The sequence below is a fragment of the Oryctolagus cuniculus genome, chromosome 7 (genome assembly GCF_051225735.1).
Source record: "Oryctolagus cuniculus isolate XC-2025 breed Fujian yellow rabbit chromosome 7, ASM5122573v1, whole genome shotgun sequence".
In the NCBI taxonomy this organism is placed as follows: Eukaryota; Metazoa; Chordata; class Mammalia; order Lagomorpha; family Leporidae; genus Oryctolagus; species Oryctolagus cuniculus.
In genome coordinates, this window is record NC_142873.1 from 73,312,150 (window position 1) to 73,338,796 (window position 26,647).

Genomic DNA, 26,647 nt, shown 5'->3' on the forward strand with positions numbered 1-26,647 from the left:
AGTATAATTTTTTAAGGCTGCCTAATTTTACATTCAGATCTAAAAACACTGGATATTTGGATTTCTAGGTTCCTCTACTATAAATTGAACTAATTTTAAATGACTGATAATGGCTTTGAAGGTGAAGAAAAAGGTGATTTATAATATCAAGAAAACTTTTCTAAGGAATAATTTAAAAAAGATATAGTTAATGCTAAAGATACTGCTGTATTGATGTATACCTTAATAACCAAGGATATTTCTTTAGTCTATGCCAATATGGCTTTCCTAGACTAACATGTTCTGCCTGTTTCAAGATTCTGATTATGATAGAAATTCTACTTTGTAACTGTAATCTGTAATTGATCCACAGATTGTGGAAAACACCATTCTTGTAGTTTGTGACAGATGTTATCATCCAGCTCCATGGCCAACATTATTAAGGGGATATATTTCTTTTGAATGAAACTTTACTTCTTCCAATAAAAATACATACTCACTGTAACAACTTTTAAGGCAAAGGAAATTGAGATATTGCATTCCCCGTAATATTGTTAAATGCGAATTGTTTCTAGTACTTTGTTTTTATTCCACTTTAGAGGAGGTACCACAGGAGTTCAGTCATCTAGTCTTTGACTCTTAATGTGTTAAATAGCATGAATGTTGCTCATAGGCAATTCTGTCAAGTGATTAATTGGCATTCTTGTTCATTTTCATCATAGAAATTCTTCCATTAAGTCAAATTCTCTCCTATGGCAGCACGGCAACTTTAATTACAGCATAATACTGATCATCCTTTGGAAGAATGTTTGTACCTTTCAATAAGTTTAAATGACAGGAAAGTTTGTAGAAAATATAGATCATATGCAGTGATGGAAAGTGCCTCTTTTTAAACACCTGGAAATGATAACTGTTATTTAGATTGAAATGGAGAATAATAGCTGATTGTCTCATGGTAGTGTGCTCCATTTAAGAAAAGTCTTAAGAAGTGGTTCTGTTTAGTATGTTCCTCTTACAAATTGTTCTGTGAATAAAATAATAAAGAAATCTCACTAGAAGTCATGCTACTAATTTGATGAAAATCATGACTATTTAGTAATATAAATTTGTTTTAAGTCTACTTTCAATGCGAATCTAAAAAGTGAAACTTGAAGTGCAAGAAACTGTATTGGTTGTGATGGTGATAATTTACCCATCTCTGAGATAAAAAATATTTTGTTGGCAATGGCAAAGTTCTAATGCTCAAAGAATTATTTTAAATATAGGGATCATGTAATCTTCACTGTGGAAACTGATTTCTGTTTTTACCCAGTAAATGTGAAACGTTGAACTTCTGACCAGTTGTATCTGTCACTGGTCTTCATTATTCATGTGACCTCTGATTCTTGGTTATATTCTAGTTTTACATATGGCTTCCAGTCAGGTTTAGGGGCACAAGCAATATAAGACAGAGCATAAATCAAAGTATGCGGGACCCTTTTTGTAGCGGTCTTTTTGTATGCATGTTGTGATGTAATGGTGTCAATATACTTGGTCTTAATCTTGAGTGTGCCTTTAACTTGGGTTGTCCTTTCTCTCGACTGGGGCCATATGTAAATGGAGGGCCCAGTCCTCTTTTAAGGCTCTTAAACTCTAAGGAGGTGCAGTTTAATTCAGTGCAAGCATCCTTCATATTATGCCTTGTAATGGTTGCTTGAGATACTGAGATGAGCAATTGCTAGTCATTGCATTCGGTAAGTTCAAAGTGTTGTGGGACAGGCAGGCATATAAACAGAAAATTTTAGGCAGTGTAGATTTCAGTTGGAATACATGGATTTGAGGGTTTAATATATTTACAAACTTTTATAAATTGATAAATGTTAAATATGGAATTTTGTTATAATGGAAGTAGTGTTACTTGACATTTCCAAGTTGTAAGCTATATTTTTGGTGCCAGAGCATTTGTGATTTTTTTTTTTTGCAATTAAGGAAAAAAAAAATCTTAGCTTTTCAGCTAAAATGTCTGGACTTAATTCAAATCAACAATTAAAAAGCATGGGAATATGCTATATTTCACTGTGATTTTCTATTTTGCTCTCTATTTCATTTGTGAGATAACACGAACATTTAAGCAAGGTGCCAAAAATAAATGAAAACTTTTTCCTATGCCAGTTATCTAGCCCTCGTTTTGTTTTCTGTGGCTACCATTCCCCTTATAATCACAAATTACAGATGTGAGGTGCATTTATTTATCTGTCTCTTTACAACTTATTATTCATTGTCATCAAGTTCTTCTGGGGTTTCTTAAACATATATCAGATTTGCCTTTTCCTCTTCATTTCGATCAAGAACATATGACTAATACAAAGGGGCTTGAAAAGTCTTGTGCCTAGCAGACAGTTGATAGAATTTTCTAAGTCTGATTTATTTCAGGTCTATTTATAGTTGTCTGCACCAATGCAAAACTGATTTTAGTATTTACAATGAATATTTGCAATGAAAATCCTTGAATTAAACACACAAATTAATATGAAGCTACCATTATTGCCATCCGTGGAGGAAGTTTGGAGTGGTATTAATACTATTGCATCCAAAGCCAAAACAAGTGAGTCATAATCTGTCACTTGCTGTGCAAATTGCCCAACCTAGGGATTTTGTTTCATCATCTGTAAACAAAGTATTAATATCTGTGGTACCATAGGATTCTTGAGTGGATCAACTGGAAAAACTCTTAGGTACCTGGTATGCTGTAAGTCCTCATCCCACATCAGGTACTATAAACAGTTATCTAATGCAAGGACATTACAAAAATTTGTCTTGTTTTCAAATGAGACATTATAAAATTTTGAGAAAAATGGAGTTAAATTGTCTTCTTGTTAAATTATATAATTAGATAACAAATCCTAACATTAAGTAGGAGAATATTGTTAGAGCTAGGATATTTGCCTTGATGTATCTTGGGAGCACAGACGTGTTTATCTGTTATAGCCTGGTAGGAAGAGTTTAAGACAGAGTGGGAGTATGGATTGTGGGGAAGGAGTTAGGTGTAGGGGATGGTTATAGGTTTAAAACAAAGAACTGCTTACAAAGGAGCATTGGGAAATTTTTATTCACATCATTGTGCTATATTGTAAAAAATTATGTCAGTTAAAATGGAGAAACCTATTAGCAGTCAATCAGTGGAGATTAAAATGAATCTTTTTTTTTCTTGCTGGCTGGCACAACAAAATTTTGATTGATCATTTTTTGAAATGAGTAATTTTTGGTGTAGGATTTTTGACATCTTGATGGATTTAAAGAAAAATACCAACTTATGCTGATGTGATTTCCCATTAGTCTTTACGTACAGAAGCCAAATGCTTTTATTTTGAAGCTTATATACACCCTGGTTCTGAATATTTTACCTTTATTGGACAATCAGTGCTTGCCCTATGTATGTGGCCACCAGAGTCACCTCAGATATGGTCATGGCCAGGTTATAAGGTGTAATGAAGAAAAAAATAAATATTAATAACTGAAACAAGACAGTAGTTTATTTGTTCCTGATATCTCTAGAAGTCTAGAGATGCAGTCTACAGGGCAAAGAGTACAGTTTGGTTGTCAACAGGTTTCTGTCTTAGCCCTCCAGCAACCTCAAGTTTACCTCCTTGTTCAAGTTAAAAGCCAACACTTCAAAAGGAAGGAAGAAGAGGAAAAGGAAAGGACACTCTTCCCCTTAATGAGATTCCCTAAAAGGTCCACACTTCCAATTATATCTCATAATCTTGCACTTAGTTGAATGACATGTCTTAGCCTCAAGAAAATCTGGGACTTACCATCTTTATCTGAGATCTACAAGTCCATGTAGATGTAAAAATTTTTTGTACCAAAATAAACTTCTTTTAATTACATTTTCCACAAACTTTCTAAAGTGCCCTCGTATGGCTCCCAAAATGTGAGTGAAATTTGCTAAAGGATGCTGAGATAATTGATTAACTCTGCCATAGTTAACTCTACTGACTGATTCCTGAGGCCCATTTGGGATATTCTGAGGGAGCTGATTCATGCAAGAATATCTGTGATAAGCTAACATTTTCTATTTTAAATCCCATGATTCCATAATCAAGTATAAATATCTTCACCCAAGATTCCTGTATAAAAGTGAGTAAAGAAATCAGTTTCTGTGATTCTGAAAACTTTTCTTATTTTTTTTTGTTAAGACCCTCTTCAAATTAAGGTCTGTAGGAGAGAGTAGCCATTATGATAGGATTCTTTTACATCACTCAAGGTGGAATTATACAGAATGGGTTTACATTTTGTAGTGAGGGTCCCAAGACCCTACTTGGGCTAAATGACTCACTGCATGTATTCTGAGTGTGTGATGTTCAGGGTTCCATTTTATTAAGATGAAAGGATAGGTTAAAATCAGCAAAGGTGAAAGGCACATAGATCGAAGTCCCGCAAACACCAGCCACAAGCTTCCAGATGTCCTCCCACGATGGGGTTATACAAGACACACCTAATTTCCTCAGCAATGATGTGTGACAAGTGTGAAGTGTTGCCAACCAAGGAAGCTCACCCCAGCCTGGGTGTCTTAAGTCTTTTATTGTCTGTCTATTAGGTGAGCATGCCCTGGTGTGTGACTTACTTCAGTTACTTGAGCTCCAGAACACCAGAGAAAAGAACAGATACTTATCATTAATCACATTGTTAACATCAACTAGTCAAACTGGTACAGTGATAGCCCAAGGTTTTAGACCTAAAAATTCGCTCTTTTCTCCAAAAATATTCCCAGCTTGGGCATGAATAACTTTGGAAAACAGTACTTTATGGGAAACATGAAGGATTTGAGCATAGCCATCCTGTCAAGTTTACTCTTTCTTGCACTTATTTCTAACTGAAATAAAAAAAAAGGAATATAATATGTGAAACAGTTTTTTCAAGACATTAGCTTTTAGAACAGCAAACCTTTTGACTCTTGAGTAATGGGAAACAAAAGAGAACCCAAGTATTTCTCCAGCTTATTATTTCAGGAAGGAAGAAGCCACACCTACCCTGGTAGATTCCCTCAATTGAGGGCACAGCTAAAAGTCCAGGGATGACATAGCCTAGAGTTTGTGCAACACCTTAACAGAAAGGAGAGTTCTGCTCAGATAGAAGCTTTGACATCTGCAGAGCATCCTGCTGGTGTAATTTAAAAAATAATAATCGGTGGCTACAGATGAGAAAATGAACTATAGCTGCATAAAGACAAATATGAGAGAATTAGAAGAGAGTAGCTAGTACTCAGACAAGTCTAGGAGTACTGCTTGTTCCCAGCATTCCTCCTGGAAACCTTCATGATTTGCAAGACATCGATTACTCAGGAAATTATTTCTTTGCTTAATAGTGGGAAATAATTAGAGACCAAATGCCACTCAAATCCCACCTCACAACCTAAAAATCAAGACCTGAAAGGATCAATTTTTTTTTGCCAAGAATTCAACTGTGTCTTAGAATAAAACTAACGAATATTTATTAATACAAAAACATCCCACACGCAATATGGTGAAATTCACAATGCTCGTCATCCAATTAAAAATAACAAGGCATGGAAAGAGGTAGGAAAATATGATCTATAATGAGGATAAAAATCAATTAATTGAAACAGATCTTAAACTGACAGATATTAAAATTCACAGAGATGGATATTAAAAGTTATTATGTATTCTGTATGCTTGAAAAGTCAACTAGAGGGATGGAAGATAGGAGACCCAAATTGAACTTTTATAAAGACAGCTATAATAGCTGAGCTGAAAAATACACTGAATTGAATTAGAGACAGATTTGACATTGCAGAAGAAAAGATAGTAAATTTGAGTATATAACAATAGTAACCATGCAAAATGAAATACACAAAGATTTAAAAGGATCATTAGTTGTGGGACAGCCTCAAGTGGTCTAATATCCATGGAAGTATAATCTATCAAGGGAGGAGAGATAGAGTGGGGGAAATGAATAATATTTAGAAAAAACAAGCTGTAAGAGCAAGAAGCCCACTGATTTCCAAAAAGAAAAAATAGGAAAAAAAAAAATGAAACAAATTCATGAAAGCATCACATTGCTCAAAACTAGTGACAAAGAGAAAGATCAATTAATGAAAAAATATGGTCCAGCATACAGAGGAACAAACACAAGCAGCAGCAGATTTCAGATTAGACACAGTGCAAGTGAGAGGACAGCAAAAAAGCTGTGTTTAAAACACTGGGGATATGGTAGGTGTCTAGCACAATGGTTGACTCCCCACTTGGGATGCCCGTATCTGGCATCCGAGGGCCTGTTTTGAGTCCTGGGTCCTCACCTTTTGATCCAACTTCCTGCTAAAATGCATCCTGGAAAGCAGCATATGATGGCTCAAGTACTTGGGTCCCTGCTACCCATGTGGAAGACCCAGATGGATTTCCTGGCTCCTGATCTTAGCCTGGCCTAGCCCTAGGTGTTGTGGGCATTTGGGGGAGTGAAACAGCAGATGGAAGAGCTCTGTGTGTGTGTTTGTCTTTCAAATAAAATACATTTTAATAAAAGGAAAGTAATACTCTCGAAATGAAGTTCTACACCTAGTGAAGTTAGCACTCAAAAACCAAGTTGCAATAAAGGCTTTTTCAGACAAACAAAAACTGAAAGAATTTATAAGCAGCAGACCTTCACCTAAGGTAAGTTAAGGAAAATCATGCCCTTCAGGCAGAAGGAAATGGTACTTGGTGGAAATATGGATTGACATGAGGGAGCCCAGAACTGCAAAAATATTAACTACATAGGCAAATATATGATTTTTACTTATTAATCAAATCTCATTAAAAGAGTTGACTGCTTAGCCTGTTGAAATCCTTGCTTAGTGTATACTAAGTTGATCTTCTGTATATGAAGGTGATTGAAAATGAAACTCGATGAAGGGCGGGATGGGAGAGGGGGTAGGAGAGGGGAGGGAGGTTGGGGGGGAGCCACAACAATACAAAAGTTGCACTTTGTAAATTCACATTTATTAAATAAAAAAACTTATGGGGGGAAAAGCCATTGTAATTCATAAACTGTACTTTGGAAATTTATATTTATTAAATAAAAGTTAAAAAAGTGCTTAAATATATAGTATGGGATTTATAAAATTTGTAAAAGTAAAGTGCAGCATTTAAAAATAAGAGAGCATTATGCTAAGTAAAAGAAACCAGTTACAAAAGACCACATATTGTGGTTCCACTTAGGTGACATGTCTAGAATAGACAAATCCATAGAGTCAGAAAGGAGACTAATGTTTGCTTACTTCTAGGGGTTTGAAGGCAATGGGAAATCCCTGCTAATAGTCACTTGTTTTTTTCTTGTTTTAAAATTGACTATGCTGAATTCCTCTGAATATATTAAACATTGAATTGTACACTTTAAATAAGTGAATTGTATGGTAAGTGGATTATATGTCAGTAAAGCTATGGTTAAAAGGTACTTACAGAGAAAAACAAAGCACTAAACAGGAGAAAGTAAAATATTTGATAATCAGAGTATTGAGCAATGTGTTCATCATCAGAGACCTGACAAGATCGTTACCAGTAATGGTATGGGCAGAAACACAAACCTCAACGGTTGACTGAACATTTCTCTGTTCTCTTAAATTGGAGGGCTACATGCATTCTTCTAGGAACTGTTCATGTATTTTTCCATTTATCTAATGATATTTTCATTAATTTATGTTTATATATTTTAAAAAGGAGAACTGTTTGTTGTACAAAGGAAATCCAAAAAGTTAATGGAAATGTGTATAATGCACTTAATAGATCTGGGGAATCTGTACATCCCCAGGGATAGGCTGTCAATAATTTGCCCTCAAATTAGTAAGTCACTTTCTTGTATGCACCAGAATAAACTTATTTTTAACTTCTATTTTCCCAGAAGCTTTTTGAAACATTCTCATTTTTTGATAAATTAGATTGATTGTTTAATGAGTGTTTGGAACAAGATTATTGAATTAGCATGGAAATTCAAATGTCAATTTTTAAAGTACATTTGAACTCTAACATCCTAAATCCTAAGGCCCCGTAGAAGATGCAGACTTAATTTTAGTGATGCTTGGACAGAAACCAGTTTACATCAACTAGTATTTAATTACAGCTGAAGAGTAGCAAGAAAGGTAGTATTTCTTTGTATCTTGCTTTAAATTTAAATTATTTTAAGCGAGAGTTTATGTCGATAGTTTGAAATTGCTAGGTCATATTTGTTAAGGAATTGGAGAATTTCAGTATGACTTCATATTGCGTATTTTCCACCAGCTAATATTTTTTAAATAGATCTGTTCTCTCTAGGCATTTAGACAAAATGTATTAAGAATGTAAAGTATTGTGTTAATTATAAAATGAAAATGATTTAAATAGTGATTATTCACATCAATTTTATTTTAATTATTTATGTAATTATGTTTCTAATAGAACAGGTCTTATTTTAGATATAGATTTGATTTCTCCTTTTAAAAACTTTCTATGATATCAAGAATATTTCTTCATATCAATGAATAACCCTTTCAACATGATTTTAATGTATATGATGTATATGTGTTTGTATGTATATGTTTATCATTAGGATTTTTTTCCATTGTAGATAGACCATAACTTAATTTTTATTTTCGTGTCAGGTACCTATTTTCTAGCTTTTTATTGTTATAAATAACAAATCATTCATTCTCTTAAGGGAGATTTTCTTTTTAAAGATTTATTTATTTGAATGTCACAGTTACAGGGAGAGAGGAGGAGAGACACAGCTTCTATTGACTGTTTCACTCCCCAGCTGGTTGCAATGGCCAGGGCTGGGCCAGGCTGAAGCCGGGAGCCCAGAGTTTATTCTAGGTCTTCCACGTGGGTGCAGGGACCAAGGCACTTGAGACATCTCTGCTGTTTTCCCAGGCACATCAGCAGGAAGCTGGATCAGAAGTGGAGCATCCAGGAATCAAATCCATGCCCACACAAAATGCTGGCATCTCAGGAAGCAGCTTTACCTGCTATGCCACAACCCTAGCCACAGTGGGAGATTTCTTAAAAGTTTCTCTCTCTCTTTTTTTTTGGCAAAGATTAAAAGATCAATAGTTTTTAAAAGTACATTGTCTTCATCTCTAATGTTTCCTAGACTTCTCTTCTGGTTCTCAGTAGTTTGTGAACAAACTTAAGGCACTTTATTTTATTGTATGAGTCTGCTCCCTCCAATAGCCTGTGGTTTATTTTGTTGTAGGCTCTGTGTGTTTCATGGGCTTGGAGATGTCTGTTATATAATAAAATCCAAAGTTTTGACCCTTGAACATTTTAAGAGCAAATGGCAAGTAGTGATTCCTTTGTTTACTTGTCAGAACTTCTTGCCTAAGTCCTATTACCCCAGAGCACATTGTGCAGTTCAGTGTTTTGCTGCTGCTTCAGCAAGTGGGTTAAACCTTCAAATGAAAGTGAGGGAAAACACTGACCTCCTATTTTGAAGTAGTTAATGATTAAATGGCTTAAAATCTTTGTAACTGCTGACAGGGACTGAATGGTGTTTCCTTGGCCCTCCCAAGTAGAAGGAACCCTTAGAAGAAAATAGAATTCTGTGTGTTCTATTGCTGTTAAAGTCCTCCTACTCTCCACTGAAAATTTGTTGAAAGCTTGTTGCTGTTTTTGAGACTGTTTTGCTATGGATGATTTTCCATGATAACCTTTTTTTTTGGTTTGTTTTTGCTATAATACTTGTTAATGAAGTAATCTTGGTTTTGAGGACAGAAGGATTTTTTTTTTTAAAGATTTTATTTATTTGAAAGGCAGAGTTAGAGAAATGGAGAGACACAGAGGTATTCTGTCTTCTGGTTCACACCCCAGATGGCTACAATGGCCAGGGCTGGGCCAGGCTGAATCCAGGAGCTAGGAGCTTCTCCTGGGTCTCCCACATGGATGCAGGGCCCAAGCACTTGGACCATCTTCCGCTGCTTTCCCAGGCACATTAACAGGGAGCTGAATTGGAAGTGGAGCAGCCAGGACATGAACCAATGCCATGTGGGATGCTGGCACTGCAGGTGGCAGTGGGTTAACCTGCTGTGCCACAACGCCAGCCTCGAGGACAGAGGATTTTTTTTTTTTAGAAAACTTTTATTTACTAAATATAAATTTCGAAAGTACAACTTTTGGATTGTAGCAGTTTTTTTCCCCCATAACCACCCTGTCACCCACAAACCATCCCATCTCCTACTCCCTCTCCCATCCCATTCTTCGTTAAGATTCATTTTTAGTTTTCTTTATAGACAGAACATCAACCTAGTATATACTAAGTAAAGATTTCAACAGACTGCACCCACAAATTATAAAGTACTGTTTGAATACTGTAGGACCTCTGTCCTACATGTGTTGTACTATGCGAATTAACGGACAGAGGATTTTTTTTTTTTTTTTTTTTTTTTTTTTTTTTGACAGGCAGAGTGGACAGTGAGAGAGAGAGACAGAGAGAGAAAGGTCTTCCTTTGCCGTTGGTTCACCCTCCAATGGCCGCCGCTGCAGCCGGCGCACCGCGCTGATCCTGGCAGGAGCCAGGAGCCAGGTGCTTTTCCTGGTCTCCCATGGGGTGCAGGGCCCAAGCACCTGGGCCATCCTCCACTGCACTCCCTGGCCATAGCAGAGAGCTGGCCTGGAAGAGGGGCAACCGGGACAGAATCCGGCGCCCCAACCGGGACTAGAACCCGGTGTGCCGGCGCCGCAAGGTGGAGGATTAGCCTATTGAGCCACGGCGCCGGCTTGGACAGAGGATTTTTAAAAAACTCTTTGCTTTAGAAAATTTTACTGAACAGTTGATGAGAAAGAACTTACATATTAATAATTAGTAGGTATCACACACATCCTGTTTGTCAAATGATGATGGCAGGAGGTTCTCTAGAAGTTCATGGGAACAATGTAAATTCAAGGGTTGGGAACTTAATTTTTGGAGGAAGTAATTCTCAGGACTTAAGGTTCTCATTTAAATTGGTTGCATTCTAGACATTAGGAATGATGTAAGCAAAAGTATGGGAAAGGTTTGTAGATAGGTTTAATAAACAACAAATTGGCTAGAGTAGGAATATATTGGAGTGGTAGAGCAGACCAGATTGAACTGCAAGATGATGGTTTTTATTATGTATATAACAGGAAACTGTTTTAGCTTTCTGTGTGCAACTGTATCATGTAAAAGAAAGCAGTGAGTTAAAATGAGTAGTCCAATTAGGAGAGGACTTTTCTTTTATGATCCAGGAATTTTATAAGATCTGCAAAAGATTGGAGAAATAGAGATTATAAAAGACCAGATATGACTGATACGGACTGACTGACATGAGGATTTGAGCATAAGGGAAGTAGTGTGCCATTTACAGAACTGGTGATGTTTTTGGCAGAAATTGAGAGAAAGTAAAATTTTGGAGTAAGAAGACAGTGTGTTGTTTTTTGATGTGAAGAAATTTAGATCACAGTGGAATATAAGTGGTTATTTGGTCTTCAGTGAAGTGGCTGATTGTAGGTAAAGGCATATATCTTAGGGTTTAAAATATTCATTCAGGGTCCAGTGCTGTGGCTTAGCCAGTAAAGCCTCCACCTGAAGTGCTGGCATCCCATATGGGCACTGGTTCAAGTCCTGGCTGCTCCACTTCTGATCCAGCTCTCTGCTATGGCCTGGGAAAGCAGTGGAGGATGGCTCAAGTGCTCGGGCCCCTGCACTGTGTGGGAGACTGGAGGAAGCTCCTGGCTCCTGGCTTTGGATTGGCGCAGTTCCCGCCATTATGGCTATTTGGTGAGTGAACCAGCAGATGAAAGACTCCACCCCCCCACCCCGACTTTCAAATAAGTGAATAAATCTTTTTTAAAAATATGCGTACAAACCTTGACTTCAGAAGTACAGTAATTAATGCAAACATTGACTTTTTCCAAGGAAAAAGAGTCCGGTGGTCCACAAGAGAGGTCCAGGCACCCCTCTTTGACTTTGGAAGGAGTAATAGAAGTCACAAAAGAAAAGCTAGAGATTAGAGAGATTTTAATGTTGTGAGATATGGCAAAGCAAAAGAAATGAATTTCTAGTTAGGAGGGTGAGGCCTGAGTATGAACACTGCATAAATATCATGGAGAGATGAGAATTACACTGCCACTTACAGAATAATAATAACATGTTTTAAAATATTGCATATTTTGATTTTAAATAGCTTGACTCCTCAGTTCATCCAAACTCCCTGTTCCCCAACTTCTCAGCTCTGTGTGCCTCACTCCTATACTTCTCAAAAGAATACTTGTCATAGTCTCTTAATTAAAAAAAAATCAAAAGTCATTGTTGATCATTTTAATTCTTCTAAAATCACTTGCTGGCCCATATGAGTGTCCTTTGGGCAGTAACCATATAGATGAAAGGTAACTATTTAGTCTGTGTTTTATTGCAATTTTGTGTAAAATTCAAAACCCTTCTACTTATTTAATATTTCCAATTTTTAAAAAGTCTAAGATCAATCATTTCAGCCCAGGTCTTGCTCCTTTCTGCTTTCTTAAGCCTTACGTTCCAGCTTTCCTGTTTGTTAACTGCTGGTGGTGTATTTTTAGCAGGATGCTATACACTTAACCTCTCTTAAATTAAAATGACCCTTGGTCTTATGAACAGGCTCTTTTGTAAATCATTGTGTCCTGTACACAGAATCTAATAAATTAAAGGTAAATCTTAATAGTTTTCATTATATTGAAAAAGGCTCTCTAAGGTCCCTTCTACATAGCATCCAAACATTTTCTGTAAAGTAAGTTTTGTGGTAAAATGTTTATTATATGGATTTTCTTCATTTCTTAGTGAACTGGTGAATTTTTTTGTTTTTTTTTTCAAGTTTATTTTGTTTATTTGATGGGGAGAGAAAGAAGGAAGAAAGGGAGTTGGAGAAGGGGATGAAGGAAAGAAACACACACTGCCACATACTGGTTTACTCCCCAAGCACTTTGGTTAGGGCCAAAACTGGAAGCCAGGAATGCAATACAGGTCTCAGACATGAGTGGCAGAAACTCAGTAACTTGAGCCATCACCCCCTCCTCTTAAGGTATGCATTAGCAGGAAGTAGGAGTCTGGAGCCAGAGCCTGGAATCCAGTCTAAGGACTGTGATATGTGAGGTGAGTGTCTTAACTGTTAGGCTAAATGCCTGCCCTGAGTGATTTTTTTAAAAAAATTTTAAAAATCCCCACCATTTCTTTCCATTCAAAATTTTGCCTTCAGTTGCTTTTGGTTAATACATATAATTCAACTCTTACAATCACAGATGCTGCTTTAATATGAATTTTCCTAGTCATGTCTTTTTTAAGTATTTATTTTAATTTAAATACATAATGCATAGATGCTTTGCAACATATTCAATTAAAACTAGTTTACAAAGTAATAAAATTTTTAATAAAATGGCAATAGTGCCAGTTCTCATCTTTTATATATTTTTGACATAAACTTGTATTTACACATGATACTTTTAGTTCCTGTAATGAAAATATGTAGAGTACATATTTGCATATTACTGTATGTATTACTGATACATTTTTATTTAGATTATATAAAGAATAAAGGAAGACATAGTTAATGGTTAATGTCAATTCTTTGGTAACTTTTATTTTTTTTAGATTTAAGCAATGACATATAATATTGCCTTTGGATATTCTGAAGTTTCTTCTTGATATGGTATAGAATCCAAATGATATCACTTGAAATCTTAAAGCTATCTTTTAAGTTGTAACATTAACAGTATTTACATATTTTAACAAGTAGTAGAATACTTTCCATGTCTGTTATAGATTGTTTATGTCCCCTCAAGATTCCTATGTTAAGGCCTTTACCCCTAATATGTGATATTTGGAAATGGAGTCATTGGGAGGTAATTAGCCATTGGGAGGTAATTAGTTCTGAGGCTGGGGCCTTTTGTTGGAACTTGTGCCCTTATAGGAAGAGACAGTAGAAAGCTTGTCTCTTTCTTCCATTTAAGGATACAACAAGGCTGTGGTCATCTGCAAGCCAGGAAAAGGGTCCTTGCCAAGAGCCAAAATGTCTGGCACCTTGGCCTTGGACTTCTTAGACTCCAGAATTGAGAGGAAAGTTTTTGTTGTTTAAATTACCCAATACATGATATTCTGTTATAGTGACTTAATCAGAATAATACAACATGTCTGTCATAATCAGTTACCACTGTTGAATGCTCAGTTTTGAATTAACATTTGTGAGTTTCATATCAGATGTTATCCTGTTTGAGCTCTTAACCTTTTCAGAAAGACAATGAAAAACCTCCCCTCCACATTTTTTTTTCCTGTTAGAGGGCATTTAGGTGACTGTTGGTGTGTGTTTTAAAAGTGAAGGTGAGTCTCATACTGGGCCTTGTAAAACCAAGACCTGAGGTTCATGTGGCAGACCTTATATTGTTGGGTAGAAGAGGGACGTGATAGATGTGATATTTTTAGGTATATAAATTATTTTATTTGTGTTAACTTTTTGTCTGATAGAAATGAATTTCTCAGGTGATATGACTGGCATTCTGAAAGTGTTTATTATCAGTTGATGAGTTTTTGATGTTTTATAAATTCATGATTTTTCTTCTGACTTCTATTTTCTGGGAAGTAAATATAATGTAAATTTTCCCAAACAAGTTAGACCTGATGACTCACAAGGTATATATAGTAAAGTGTGCTATTAAATGATACCTACATTGCTGTATGTAGGAAATGGATGTTAAAGTCTGTGTTTGAATGCCATTGTCCTCCACACTGTCATGTTAATTTGTGAAGAGCATATTACAACTTCACACAGTTTTCTTTTGAAATTATAGGCCCTAGGGCAATGGTAAGTCCTGAGAACCATAGCTCAAAGATTTGGATTCACCTGAAATACATCTCAGTTTCTCAAAAAGTCTTATTTATAATTACCTTTTCACCTGTTCCCTTCATCTTTTTCTGTATTGTTGTAGTTTTTAAAAAATGACTGCCATCTGATATTTAAAATTAAAGATGTAAGAACATGAATGCACATTGATTGGTTACTAAAACCTAGATCTGACACACACTAATAGACAATATGTACTAAGTACTTACTGCAAGTATTATTATGGACAGTTTTGTGTTCTATCTTATTTAATCTCAAAATGGTCACATTTGATAAGTACTCTGACTAATCTTGATTTTATAGTTGAAGAAGTAGAGAGATTGAGAGTTTCAATGATCAGAAAAAAATAATACAGCTATGATCTAAGTCCAAATTTAACATCAAACACTGCACATATTGTTCAGTGAATACTTGATAGAAATGAAAGCTGTAAGATTTAGGCCTGTCAAAATTCCTTCCTTCATCAATTGTTTGTTAACTTTTATGAGTTAGTCATTGCACACAAAGGGAAAATAGGCCTTTGTCTAGAGCTAGTGTAATAAAAAAAAAAGCAGACAACATTTCGGTGCAGAGGGTTAAGCCCCTGCCTGTGATGCTGGCATCTTATGAGCACCAGTTTGAGACCCAGCTGCTCTGCTTCCAATCCAGCTCCCTGCTAATGTGCCTGGGCAAGCAGTGGATGATGATCCAAATGCTTGGGCCCCTGCCACCCATGTGGGAGACCCAGATGGAGTTCCAAGGCTCTTGGCTTCCACCTGGCTCAACCCTGGCCATTGCTGCCATTTGGGGACTGAATCAGCAGATGGAAGACCTCTCTCTCTCTTTTTCTTTCTCTCTCTCGATGTGTCTCTCTGGTGTTTCTCTTTTAACTGTGTCTTTCAAATAGATATATAAATCTTTGAGAAAATGGTTAAGAAAATGGAACAGTTTTTGACCAGTATGGATAATCATAGGTTTCCCAGGACTTCAAACTCTTAGGTTGTTTGTATCCCAAGTGTAGTCCTGGAAATCAGAATAGAGGTGCATTTTCTCCTCTTCTGTTTCCCTTCCAGCAAGAAACTGGTCACATCCATTCTGAGTTTATCCCAGAAGCAATGGCAGCTTTGTAAGTTCCTAAGGTGTCATTTCAACTCACTTTATACCATGACAAGTGATAGAAATGAGAAAGAATGTGACAAGTATTTGATTAATTGATAGGTATTTTTTCCTGTTAGCTAAGAATATTTAGGGAAAAATGATAACACAATACAATGTTGTATTTAAACCAAAGTATATATGCCAAACTATGAAAAAAATGAGAAAAGCATGCTTTTTACTGCTTTTGTTTTTTAAATATTTAAAATTTTCCATTTACTTAATAGAGCAAGAGATGAGACAGAGAGCTGCCATCTCTTGGCTCACTTCCCAAATGCCTGCCACACAATGAGGATTTAGTGGGACACATGGGGTCTAGAAACTCAACTGTGGTCTCCATGTGGGTGGCAGGAACTGAGCTACTTGAGTGGCCACTGTTACCTCTGAGTTGAACCCAGGCCCTCCATTGTGAGATGTGGGTATTCTAACTGGCCAATTTACTGTAAATGTTCTCTCCCGCTCCACCTTTTTCTTTCTTTTTTAACCTTATGCAAAGGAAGGTAGGAGATGAATCGTAGAGAAATCAGGATAAACTATCAAAGGTAAAATTTAGACATAATTTGGATAAGACAAAACTCTTCAACTTAAAAAATGTCAACATGTGCATATCATTTTAATGTTGCAGAATTATGTTATAACCAGTATTAAATATGGAGCATTTGTATATCATTTAAAATTTAAAAGGCAAAGGCTGCTTAATGGTGCATTATGTTTAGATAACCAATATTGTCACATAAAAAAGACACATTTTTAGAAAGAGGACATATTGATCAATTGGCTTACTGTAGTTGAATTCAAACTCTTAAATACTCAAGTTCCAGTATGTTAGAGCTCAAGTTCAGTGCCTTTATTTGTGAAGTGAAGGCCTGTTGTTGATATGGGCCGCTCTTTGTGTTCTCTGGGAAAGAACTCTTCAAATATACAATTCTAGTTTTTGTGTTACAGCTCTCCAGCTGCCACCCAGAATAGTGTTAACCCACAAAGCAGTAACAACACATGACTCTGATTTGATCTCATGTGCATTTGGCTCTGGATCATATTCTGTCAATTCTTAAACCAAATAAATACTGTTAAATTTTTTCAAATTCTGTTCTTCTGCCTGTAGAATCAACAGTATATTTTTATTGTGGTGCTGAAAGTGATTGGGAAAGCCGCAGGCCAATTATTTGAAAAGAGTAAAGTATGTGCTTCTATACATATAATATATCTTATATCTGAAAGGGTTAATGGGTCTCTTAATGTGCTCAGTTTATCCAGAGAGGAAACTCTGACCCTTTGAAACTTAGCTTGGGTCATTTCCTAGGAAGAATGCAATTTAGAACTCTCTTGCATTATTCTGCTAGCTTATTGATGATATTGACTTTTAGTTTTAAAAAGTCTTGCTTTTGCAGATTGTTTTGAACAACTTTCAACCACTCATGTCCTGTGTTTTTATTTTTTACCACTTTTCATTTGGGATATTATTAAGTCAAATCCTTGGTAACCATTCTCCACAATCCAATTTATTTTTACCCAAGATCCATTGAATTCAGCTTACTGCCTTTTTGCAAAAGGTTAACCCAATATTTCATGTTATGTTATACTTTCTACTTATGCTATGTGAAAGAAAAGTTGCTCTGATAAGCAGCCAATAAATTACATTCAGAATGTTTATTCTTAAAAGTTACATTACTATGCTGACATAGATAAACATACTCATTTATCATAATATGTACTGTGGAAGTAAATACTAAAATAAATGCAGCCATCTTCCTTGCATGATACCCAGTTTGTTTGCTTAAAATATTGGCCAGTATAACCACCTTTGAAAAAAAAATGATTTTTATTAATCTGAATTAATATGTGAAATTAGTAATGATTCAAGCACAAACGGAACAGTAAAAATATTTATAATTTTTCAAATATTGCTATAAAATGAGATTACTTGGATTTTTTAATATCAGCTTTTGTTTTCTAATATTGGTGTTTCATCATTATGAATAGCAAACCTATTGCTTCATTGTGTGTTTATTATCCAGAAGACACAGCCATCTAACTGGAAAGAGTGAAGAATTATTGTGTCTACCGTATATAGGAATTAATAAAATATCTTATATTTACATTGGGCCAATAAAGCAAGAACTGTTGATATTTAAAAAAAATATAGTATATTACTTAATCTACTAAATGTAGAATTTAGTGGAATGTTTTTTGTAACAGCTTTAATTCATCCATTACAAAATTCACCTATATGAGGTGTAGAATTTGAAGACCTTTCCTTGTCTGTACAGAACTGTGCCACCATCACCACAGTTTTCATCATTACAAAAAGATAGCATGTACCCTTTAGAATTTGCTTCTTATTTCCCTCCACTTTCCTCTTTTTTTTTTTTTTTTTTTTGGACAGGCAGAGTGGACAGTGAGAGAGAAAGACAGAGAGAAAGGTCTTCCTTTGCCGTTGGTTCACCCTCCAATGGCCGCCACGGCCGGCGCGCTGCGGCCGGCGCACCGCGCTGATCCGATGGCAGGAGCCAGGTGCTTATCCCTAGGCAATCACTGATCTACATTCTGGGTCTACAGATTTGCTTATTCTGAATATTTTAGAGAAATGGAATAATACAACACACATAGTACTTTGAAACTGGCATCTTTCACTTAGTGTAATATTTAAGTATTTATCCATATTGTACATTTCCCAAATTTCTTTGTTACTCATGTCTAATTCATTACATTGTTGACAAAGTACTTTATATAATTCTTTTAAGTTCATTGATTCTTTTTTTTTTTAACCTGGTAGGTGGTCAGAGAATTCATAAACTTGAGAAAAATGTGTAATCTGTATTTTTTAAGGAGGAGTAGTGTCTATTCATTCCTTTTGATTTATCATGTTCAAATATTCTGTTGACTGGTTTCTTTTACCTAGTGCTATGCATTATTTAAATGGAAGTATTGCCCCCCACTCCAGGAGACAGAGACAATACAGAGATGGATTCTACTTCCAGTGCCATCGAATCTCGATGTTAACAACTTTTAGGAGATTTTCTTGAGTTAATGTTTCTTCATTTGATAATCTCTTACAGACTTGTTCTGCAGGTTCGCTTTACTAATTTTTCCGTTATGTTTGTTTTACCTGGAGCTGGTCAGCAGTAGTTAAAGGCTTTCTTAACACAGAACTTGACATTAATTGTTGAGTTACTCAATATTTAATATTTCCTCATGTAGTTAGACACTTGAAAGTCAGAGTTACACAGAGAGAAGGAGAGGCAGAGAGAGAGAGGTCTTCCATCTTCTGGTTCACTCCCCAGATGGCTGCAACGGCCGGAGCTGTACCGATCCAAAGCCAGGAGCTTCTTCTGGGTCTCCCACATGGGTGCAGGGGCCCAAGCACTTGGACCATCTTCTACTGCTTTCCCAGGCCATAGCAGAGAGCTAGATAGGAAGTGGAGCAGCCAGGACTTGAACCGGTGCTCACATGGCATGCCGGTACTGCAGATGGCAGCCTTACCCACTATGCTACAGTGCCAGCCCCAAAAATAACCTTTAAATAATTGACTCCATCTTTGGATGAATTTGACTGAGTTCTAATGCAGTCCCTTCTGCATATTTTAAAAAAAGATTTATTTACTTACTTGGAAGAGTTATAAGAGAAGCAAAGACAGAGATCTTCCATTTGCTGGTTTGCTCCCCAGATGGCCACAATGGTCAGGGCTAGGCCTGTCTGGGAGTCAGGAGCTTCCTCCAGGTCACCCATGTAGGTGGCAGGGATCCAAACTCCTTGGGCCATCCTCTGATGCCCTTCATAGTTTGAACTTGCACGGAGCTGGACTGTAAGTGGAGCAGCAGGGACAAGAACTGGTGTTACTATGAGATGCAGGTGTTACAGGCAGTGGCTTTACCCAGTACTCAATAATTATGGCCCTTTCCTTCTGCATATTAACAGTGACATTGAAAACAGCTTACTCAACCACTCTCAATTTATGCGCAAATTCAAAATAATGACAAAAAGTAGCTATTTGTAAGTTAATAATTCATGTGAAAACACTTTTAAAGTTTAAAAACTTGGAATAGTGTATTATCAATTAAACACAGAATGAAGTACCTCTTACTATCTAAGAATATGAAGTATCAAATTTATCTTAGTCACCTGTTATAATTCACCTAATATTTTTATAATACAGCAGTTTATATGATTTTCAAAACTTTCATATTCTCATTTAGTAAATATTATTATAAAATAAGCAAGGATATTACCTACTACATGATTAGGTAAATTTATTGTGGAGTTACAGCAAAAATACATAGTGGAAAACATTTTTAGTCTAGTAATATAATAATTTCATTGATATATTCATTTATTTTGGTATTTTTTATATTTCTTTGTTGATATCAGTAATAATTCATTTTTATATGTGAAACAGATGAACATGATCTGTTAATTATATTTGAGAACAAGTTTTATCATTAATTAAAGTAGCACATAAGAAAACAAGCAATGGAGTTGGACAGCTTGGCATAACAAAAATTATGAGACATAGGAATATCCTCCACTTAATACACTAAAATGAAATAAATCTTTGAGAACAAGTTTTATTGTTAACTCTCATAATACAACTCTTTAGGGACAGAGGGCCTGCATGGGAAATTAGTGCACAATGACTCTGGTTGTTGATTTAACAGTTAACATGTCAGTGATCACCAAAGGCTTTTGATGTGAGCTGCCTAGGCTATGGAAGCCTTTTGAATCCACAAACTCCTTCAATATTTTGTCAAGGCCATAAGCAAAGTGGAAGTTCTCTTTTCCCTTCAGAGAAATGTGCATACTTCTTTGATGACCACTTCTTTCCAGTAGGATCTCACTCACAGAGATCCTTCATGTAGGGCATTTTGTTGCCACAGTGTCTTGGCTTCCCATGCCTGAAATGTTCTCCTGGGCTTTTCAGCCAGACCAGAATGCCTTAGGGACTGATTCTGAGGTCAGAGTGATACTTAAAAATGATTGTCATTCTGTGAGTCTTCTGTATGGACTGATTCCCATTTTGGAGCATTCACTCCTTTTGAATTCTATCTATTATTGCCACCAAACACTTAATCCTATGTGTATGATCACTTTAACAATTAATCCTATCCATATGATCACTTTAACTTTTAAAATGCTGTTTTAGGCCCAGTGCCGTGGCTCACTTGGTTAATCCTCCACCTGTGGCACCAGCATCCCATATGGGCACCAGGTTCTAGTCCTGATTGCTCCTTTTCCAGTCCAGCTCTCTGCTGTGGCCCGGGAGGGCAGTGGAGGATGGCCCAAGTGCTTGGGCCCCTGCATCTACATGGGAGACCAGGAGGAAACACCTGGCTCCTGGCTTTGGATTGGCGTAGCACCAGCTGTATTGGCCATTTGTGGGGTGAACCAAGGGAAGGAAGACCTTTCGCTCGCTGTCTGACTCTATCTGTAAAAAAAAAAAAATGCTGTTTTAACTACCCAGCTTAAGGGGATTTGGGTTCCCATGGCAAGTTTTTAAACTTACCCTTAGAAGTAAGTCCATAGGAATGTAAGCAGAACTATACAACTTTACAGTTATAAAATTCATATACTTCATAATTACAACATAGTGATTCTTTCTGCTCTGCCCTCTCTCCCACCCACACTCCCACCCCTTTTCCTCCTCCCCCTCCTATTCCCGCTCATATTTTTACTTAGATCTATTTTCAGTTAACTTTATACACATATGTATTACTTTATACACATATGATTATCTTAAGTAAAGAGTTCAACAAATAGTATAAAAAAAGAATTGTTCTTCAACACTCAAGGGCTGTTCAAGTCATTGCTTCTCAAAGTGTCAATTTCACTTCTACAGATTGCTTTTTAGATGCTCTATTAATTATCGCAGATCAGGGAGAACATATGGTATTTGTCCCTTTGGGATTGGCTTATTTCACTGAGTATGATGTTTTCCAGATTCATGCATTTTGTTGGAAATAACCAGATTTTGTGTTTTTTTTTTTTTTTTTTTACTACTGTGTAGTATTCCATGGTGTGCATATCCCATAATTTCATTATCCAGTTTTCAGTTGACGGGTGTTTGGGTTGATTCCATGCCTTAGCTATTGTGAATTGAGCTGCAATAAACATGAGGGGTACGGATAACTCTTTCATATGCTGATTTCATTTCCCTTGGGTAAATTCCAAACATAAAGCTATTTTTGGAAGATGATCTTGGAGTTGGTCCTATCTACTAGGAATCTAATTTTCAGGATCCCTGTTAAAGTCTTACTGATCACTTTATTAAAAAATGGAAATTTACTGTTATACATAACCTCTCAATTCTGTTTTCATTCTAGTTTTTCAAGTGTCAGTAGTTTAGAAAACATTGTATTATATACTTTTATTTTTTTACTACAGTCTTCTGATCCAGGTATTTTGCCATTTTGTGTAAGAGGAAGCCAAAGATCAGTGTTTTATTAAGGTTTTTATGACCCGTAGTAATTAAAAACCAAACTCACAGTTTGGAACCACTTATTTCACGGGCAGAAGCATATGCTGTCTACTTGGTTCTGTATATCAGATACTTAAGGATGAAAAGGAATTAGATAATTGCTCAACTCCAACCACTCATGATTTAGGATGGAAGAAACTTTATAGGGTAGCAGTTTGGATTGGTATGTCCTGGCAGAGATGTTTAAGGGACCTAGAACAAAAGGCAGGTATCCATTAGGGAACACTGACTGGAAGAGAGAGACTTTGAAGAGGAGCATCATTTTCATTTGGCTGATATGATTTGTAATGCAGTGTGAGCTGCCCCTTTCTTAGCGGAACCTAAATCTTTCTCCTTTAAGTTCTACAATTTTGGTTCTGCATTCTCTTGTAATATAAAACAAATCTGTCTTCCATGTGAAATCTCTTCAACTGCTGAAAAATCTCAGATCTCTTCTAAATCTTTTCTCTAGATTTTTCTTCAGTTTTCATGTACTGTTTTCCTACGTGTAACCATTATGGAAGGATGTTGGAAAAAAGCTGTTAGTTGTACAAAACTGAAGAATTTGCCATCGTGTTCCTCTCAGCTGGTGAAAGTATAGTTTGTGTTTTTCTTGAAATTTCTTTGTCAAAATTTTTTTCTGACAAATTAGAAAATATAATAGAAATTACTCTATTCATATTTTGTCTAGCATAAGTCTATTGCTATAAGCCAGGGTGACTCTTTGAGAAGCCATATTACCTTTTGGATATACTTTAAGATTTTGTCAATTCATACCATCAAGGTTTCTTATTTGTTTGTTTTTTCCTTAAAATTTTTTCCATAATAATTTTTCCATACTAAACTGTATGTTTTTCCCTTTTTAATTAAAACCAATACAGGATTTCTCACTTAGTTTCCATCCCTCCCTCCCTTCCTTCCACTTTTTATTTCAAAGGCAGAGAGACAGAGACAGAGACAAAGAGATACCAGTCTTACATTTACTGGTCCACTCCCAAATGCATCAATAGAAAGGGCCGTGTCAGGCCAAAACAAGGAACCAGGGATTTAATCAGCATCTCACACACCAGGGGCAAGGACTCAACTGCTTTCACCAGCAATTGTTGCTTCCCAAGATACATATTAGTAGGAAGCTGGATCAGAAGTGGAGCCTGTACTTGAACCCAGGAACTCATGTAGGATGTGCGCATCCTAAGTGACATTTTAAGGGCTGTACCAAATGCTCATTCCATTAGTTTTCTCAAATGTCATCTTGGTAACTTTTCTAATTTTTTTAAAAAGATTTTATTGAGCATTAGAGTTACAGAGAAAGGAGAGACAGAAAGGTCTTCCATCTGCTGGTGCACTCCCCAAATGGCCAAAGCCAGGAGCTAGGAGTTTCCTCCGATTACCCTACATGGGTGCAGGGGCTCAAGCACTTGGACCATCTTCCATTGCTTTCCCAGGCCACAGCAGAGAGTTGGATCAGAAGAGGAACAGCCAGGACATGAACCAGTGCTCATATGGGATATCCTCACCACAGGTGGAAGCTTAGCCTATAACTAACTCCACAGTGCCAGCCTCTCTAATTATTTTAAATAATATATAGTCCTCTCTTACATAGAGTAAGACTTTAAGTGTTTCTTTAGGATATTGTGTGTGTGTGTGTGGGGGGGTCCTCCTTAAAATTTTTAATTTTTCATAATGCCAGCATACATATGTTTATTCATTGTTTATCCTGTCTTCAGAGCATTCTGGCCTTAAATCCTCGAATCCAAACTCATGCTACCCTGCGTTCGACTTCGGCCAAGAAGTTAGACAAGAAACATTGGAAGAGAAACCCTGATAAGAATTGCTTTGTAAGTACCACAGACACGTGGCTTCATGGTGAAAATGATCTCATTCCACACATTTTAAGATAAGATTTTATGTACACTTAGAAATACCATTAAATTTGAGTAAAATACAGCTGCAGTTTTTTTATCCTAGCTATTTTATACTTGAATCTTAAAAATATGTATTTTTACTATTTCTAAAACATCTTCTAAAGCACTTAAAATCACATAAATGACTTCAGTGTCAAGGTTTTAACCTTTCGTAACCTCTTTACCATTCTTAAAATTGTTTTGTACAGTAGCACAGTTATATGGAAGAGTTTCCACATTACCTGTACAGGGTTATGAAGAAGCTTGTACATACACATGTATGTGCAAACTATTTGAAAATACTTTTTTGTTGAGCAGATGAATATTAGATGTTCAGTCTGAATACCTTAACTTTCCTAACTGCAATGCAGGAGCAAAAAGAGTGCTTCTCTGAGATTACAGATTGCTAGAATCTTCTTTGGCCCTCTTAGACAATTTGAACTGGGATGGTGATACCATAAATGAGATACAAGTATAACTTCAAAGGCAGTATTTGGATACAGTCTTAGGGGTATCTAAATTTTGGAAGGAAAACCCTTTTTACTGAATTTCCCAAAAATAATGAGGCAGCTACTGATGTTTCCTGAGTTGAGCTTAGCTGTGTTGGTGCTTTGCATGTACTGTCTTATAATACTATGTATGATTTTAGTTTACTTTTTATAATTCTTTATTCCTTTCTACATTACGAGCTTGGCAGTTGATGATATGTGTTCATGTTTATGTAATTTTTAATTTCCTGAAATCACTGACCACCCAGCAAGTTTTTTTTTTTTTTGAGTGAAAAAAGAAACAGAAATAGAAACAATTTGACTTGGGAAGATCAGTCACTTAGCAGCAGGTGTGGAACTGGAGTTCAGTTTTGCTGGCTCTATTTCTGAGAGCATTGCTTTCCACCAGGATACTCCTATTAGATAACTTTGTGAGGACACTAGTGAGGTCCGAATTCCATCAGGGGAACAGCTGACAATAAGTCATGAGCCTGTGTTTATGAACGATTGAAGGGCCTTGTAAAAAGTACTGTGTGATTTTCAGACTTAGCTTTTAAAGACTGTCAAGTCTGGATCTCTCATTTAAATATGCGAGAACTATAATCCAGAGAAGTTAGATGACTTCTTGCATTTAAAGGTGGTAAATTATTGTTAAGGTCAGGATTTTATTTAGAAATTGAGTCTTTCTCTATTATGCTTGTTATTATGTTATAGAAATTAGCATTTTTATCCCATAATATGATCTTATAAGTTAAGTTTCTTATTTTATCATCTTTTGTAATTGGAAAAGGTGCTGTGACATTGCTTTTCTCCATCAAATATGCATTGGCATAGTTTTAGAAAAGCAATCTGACAGTATCTATGGCATTTTTCATTAATACTTGTATTAATACAGTCAGGGTGGCTTAAGCAACAGAAATTTATTTTTTCATAATTATGGGTGGTAGGATTGTGAGATCAATATGTGAGCGAGGTTGATTTCTTTGTTGTTGTTGTTTTTTAAAGATTTGTTTTATTTGAAAGACAGTTACAAGGAGGGAAAGATAGATTTTCCATTCACTGGTTCACTCCACAAATAGGTGCAATGACTTGGGTTGGACTGATCTGAAGTCAGGAGCTTTATCCACGTCTCCCGTAAGTGTGCAGGGGCCCAAGCACTTGGGCCATCTTCCACTGCATTCCCAAGTGCATTAGCAGGGAGCTAGATTGGAAGTAGAGCAGCTGGGACTCCAGCTGGTGCCCATATGATATTCTGGCATTGCACGTCGCAGCTTAACCTGTCATACCACAACACCGTCCCCAAGACTGATTTCCTTTGAGACCTCTCTCCTTAGTGTATAGGTGGCACATTCTCCTGTGACATCCCATGGTGTTTGTTGTATATGTGTGTCTCAATTTACTCTTTTATAATTTTTCTCATGGTTGGTTGTTTTGTTACTTTTTAAAAAAAATTTCGCTGTGAGACAGTAGTTATCTATTTAACCGAAGTGCCAAAAACCTTTAAAGACAATACAGAAAATTACATGGTTGAAGGAAAAAAACCCTTAGATCTTATAAACAGATGACTCAGTGTTTTCTAAACAATCAAAGCTCTTAAAGACAACAGAAAGTACTTGAAATTATTTTGATACAACATAACCCAAACCTAAACTAAATAAAGGCCTTTCATTATTTGTTATTAAGGGAAGAGTTAGAAACATACCAGGGGATTCCAATTCAATCCCATCAAGGTGGTATGTACCAATGCCATATCACTAGTCCCAGTGATCAATTTCTGTTCACAATTGATCATAATGATAGGACTAAGAACCAAAGGGATCACATAAACAAGAGTAGTGTCTGCAGTATTTATCACCAAATACA

At 36.2% G+C, this 26,647-nt stretch overlaps 1 protein-coding gene across 4 annotated transcripts in view; it reads left to right on the forward strand.

The window, feature by feature from the left end:
• DPYD (dihydropyrimidine dehydrogenase) overlaps positions 1-26,647 on the forward strand; it is a 962,066-nt gene that overhangs the window by 16,496 nt on the left and 918,923 nt on the right. For all 4 annotated transcript variants that reach the window (XM_008264835.4, XM_089337036.1, XM_089337037.1 and 1 more), the window contains exon 2: positions 24,120-24,230. In XM_008264835.4, the coding sequence (XP_008263057.2) occupies positions 24,120-24,230 (111 nt within the window). The remainder of the gene's footprint in view (positions 1-24,119; positions 24,231-26,647) is intronic.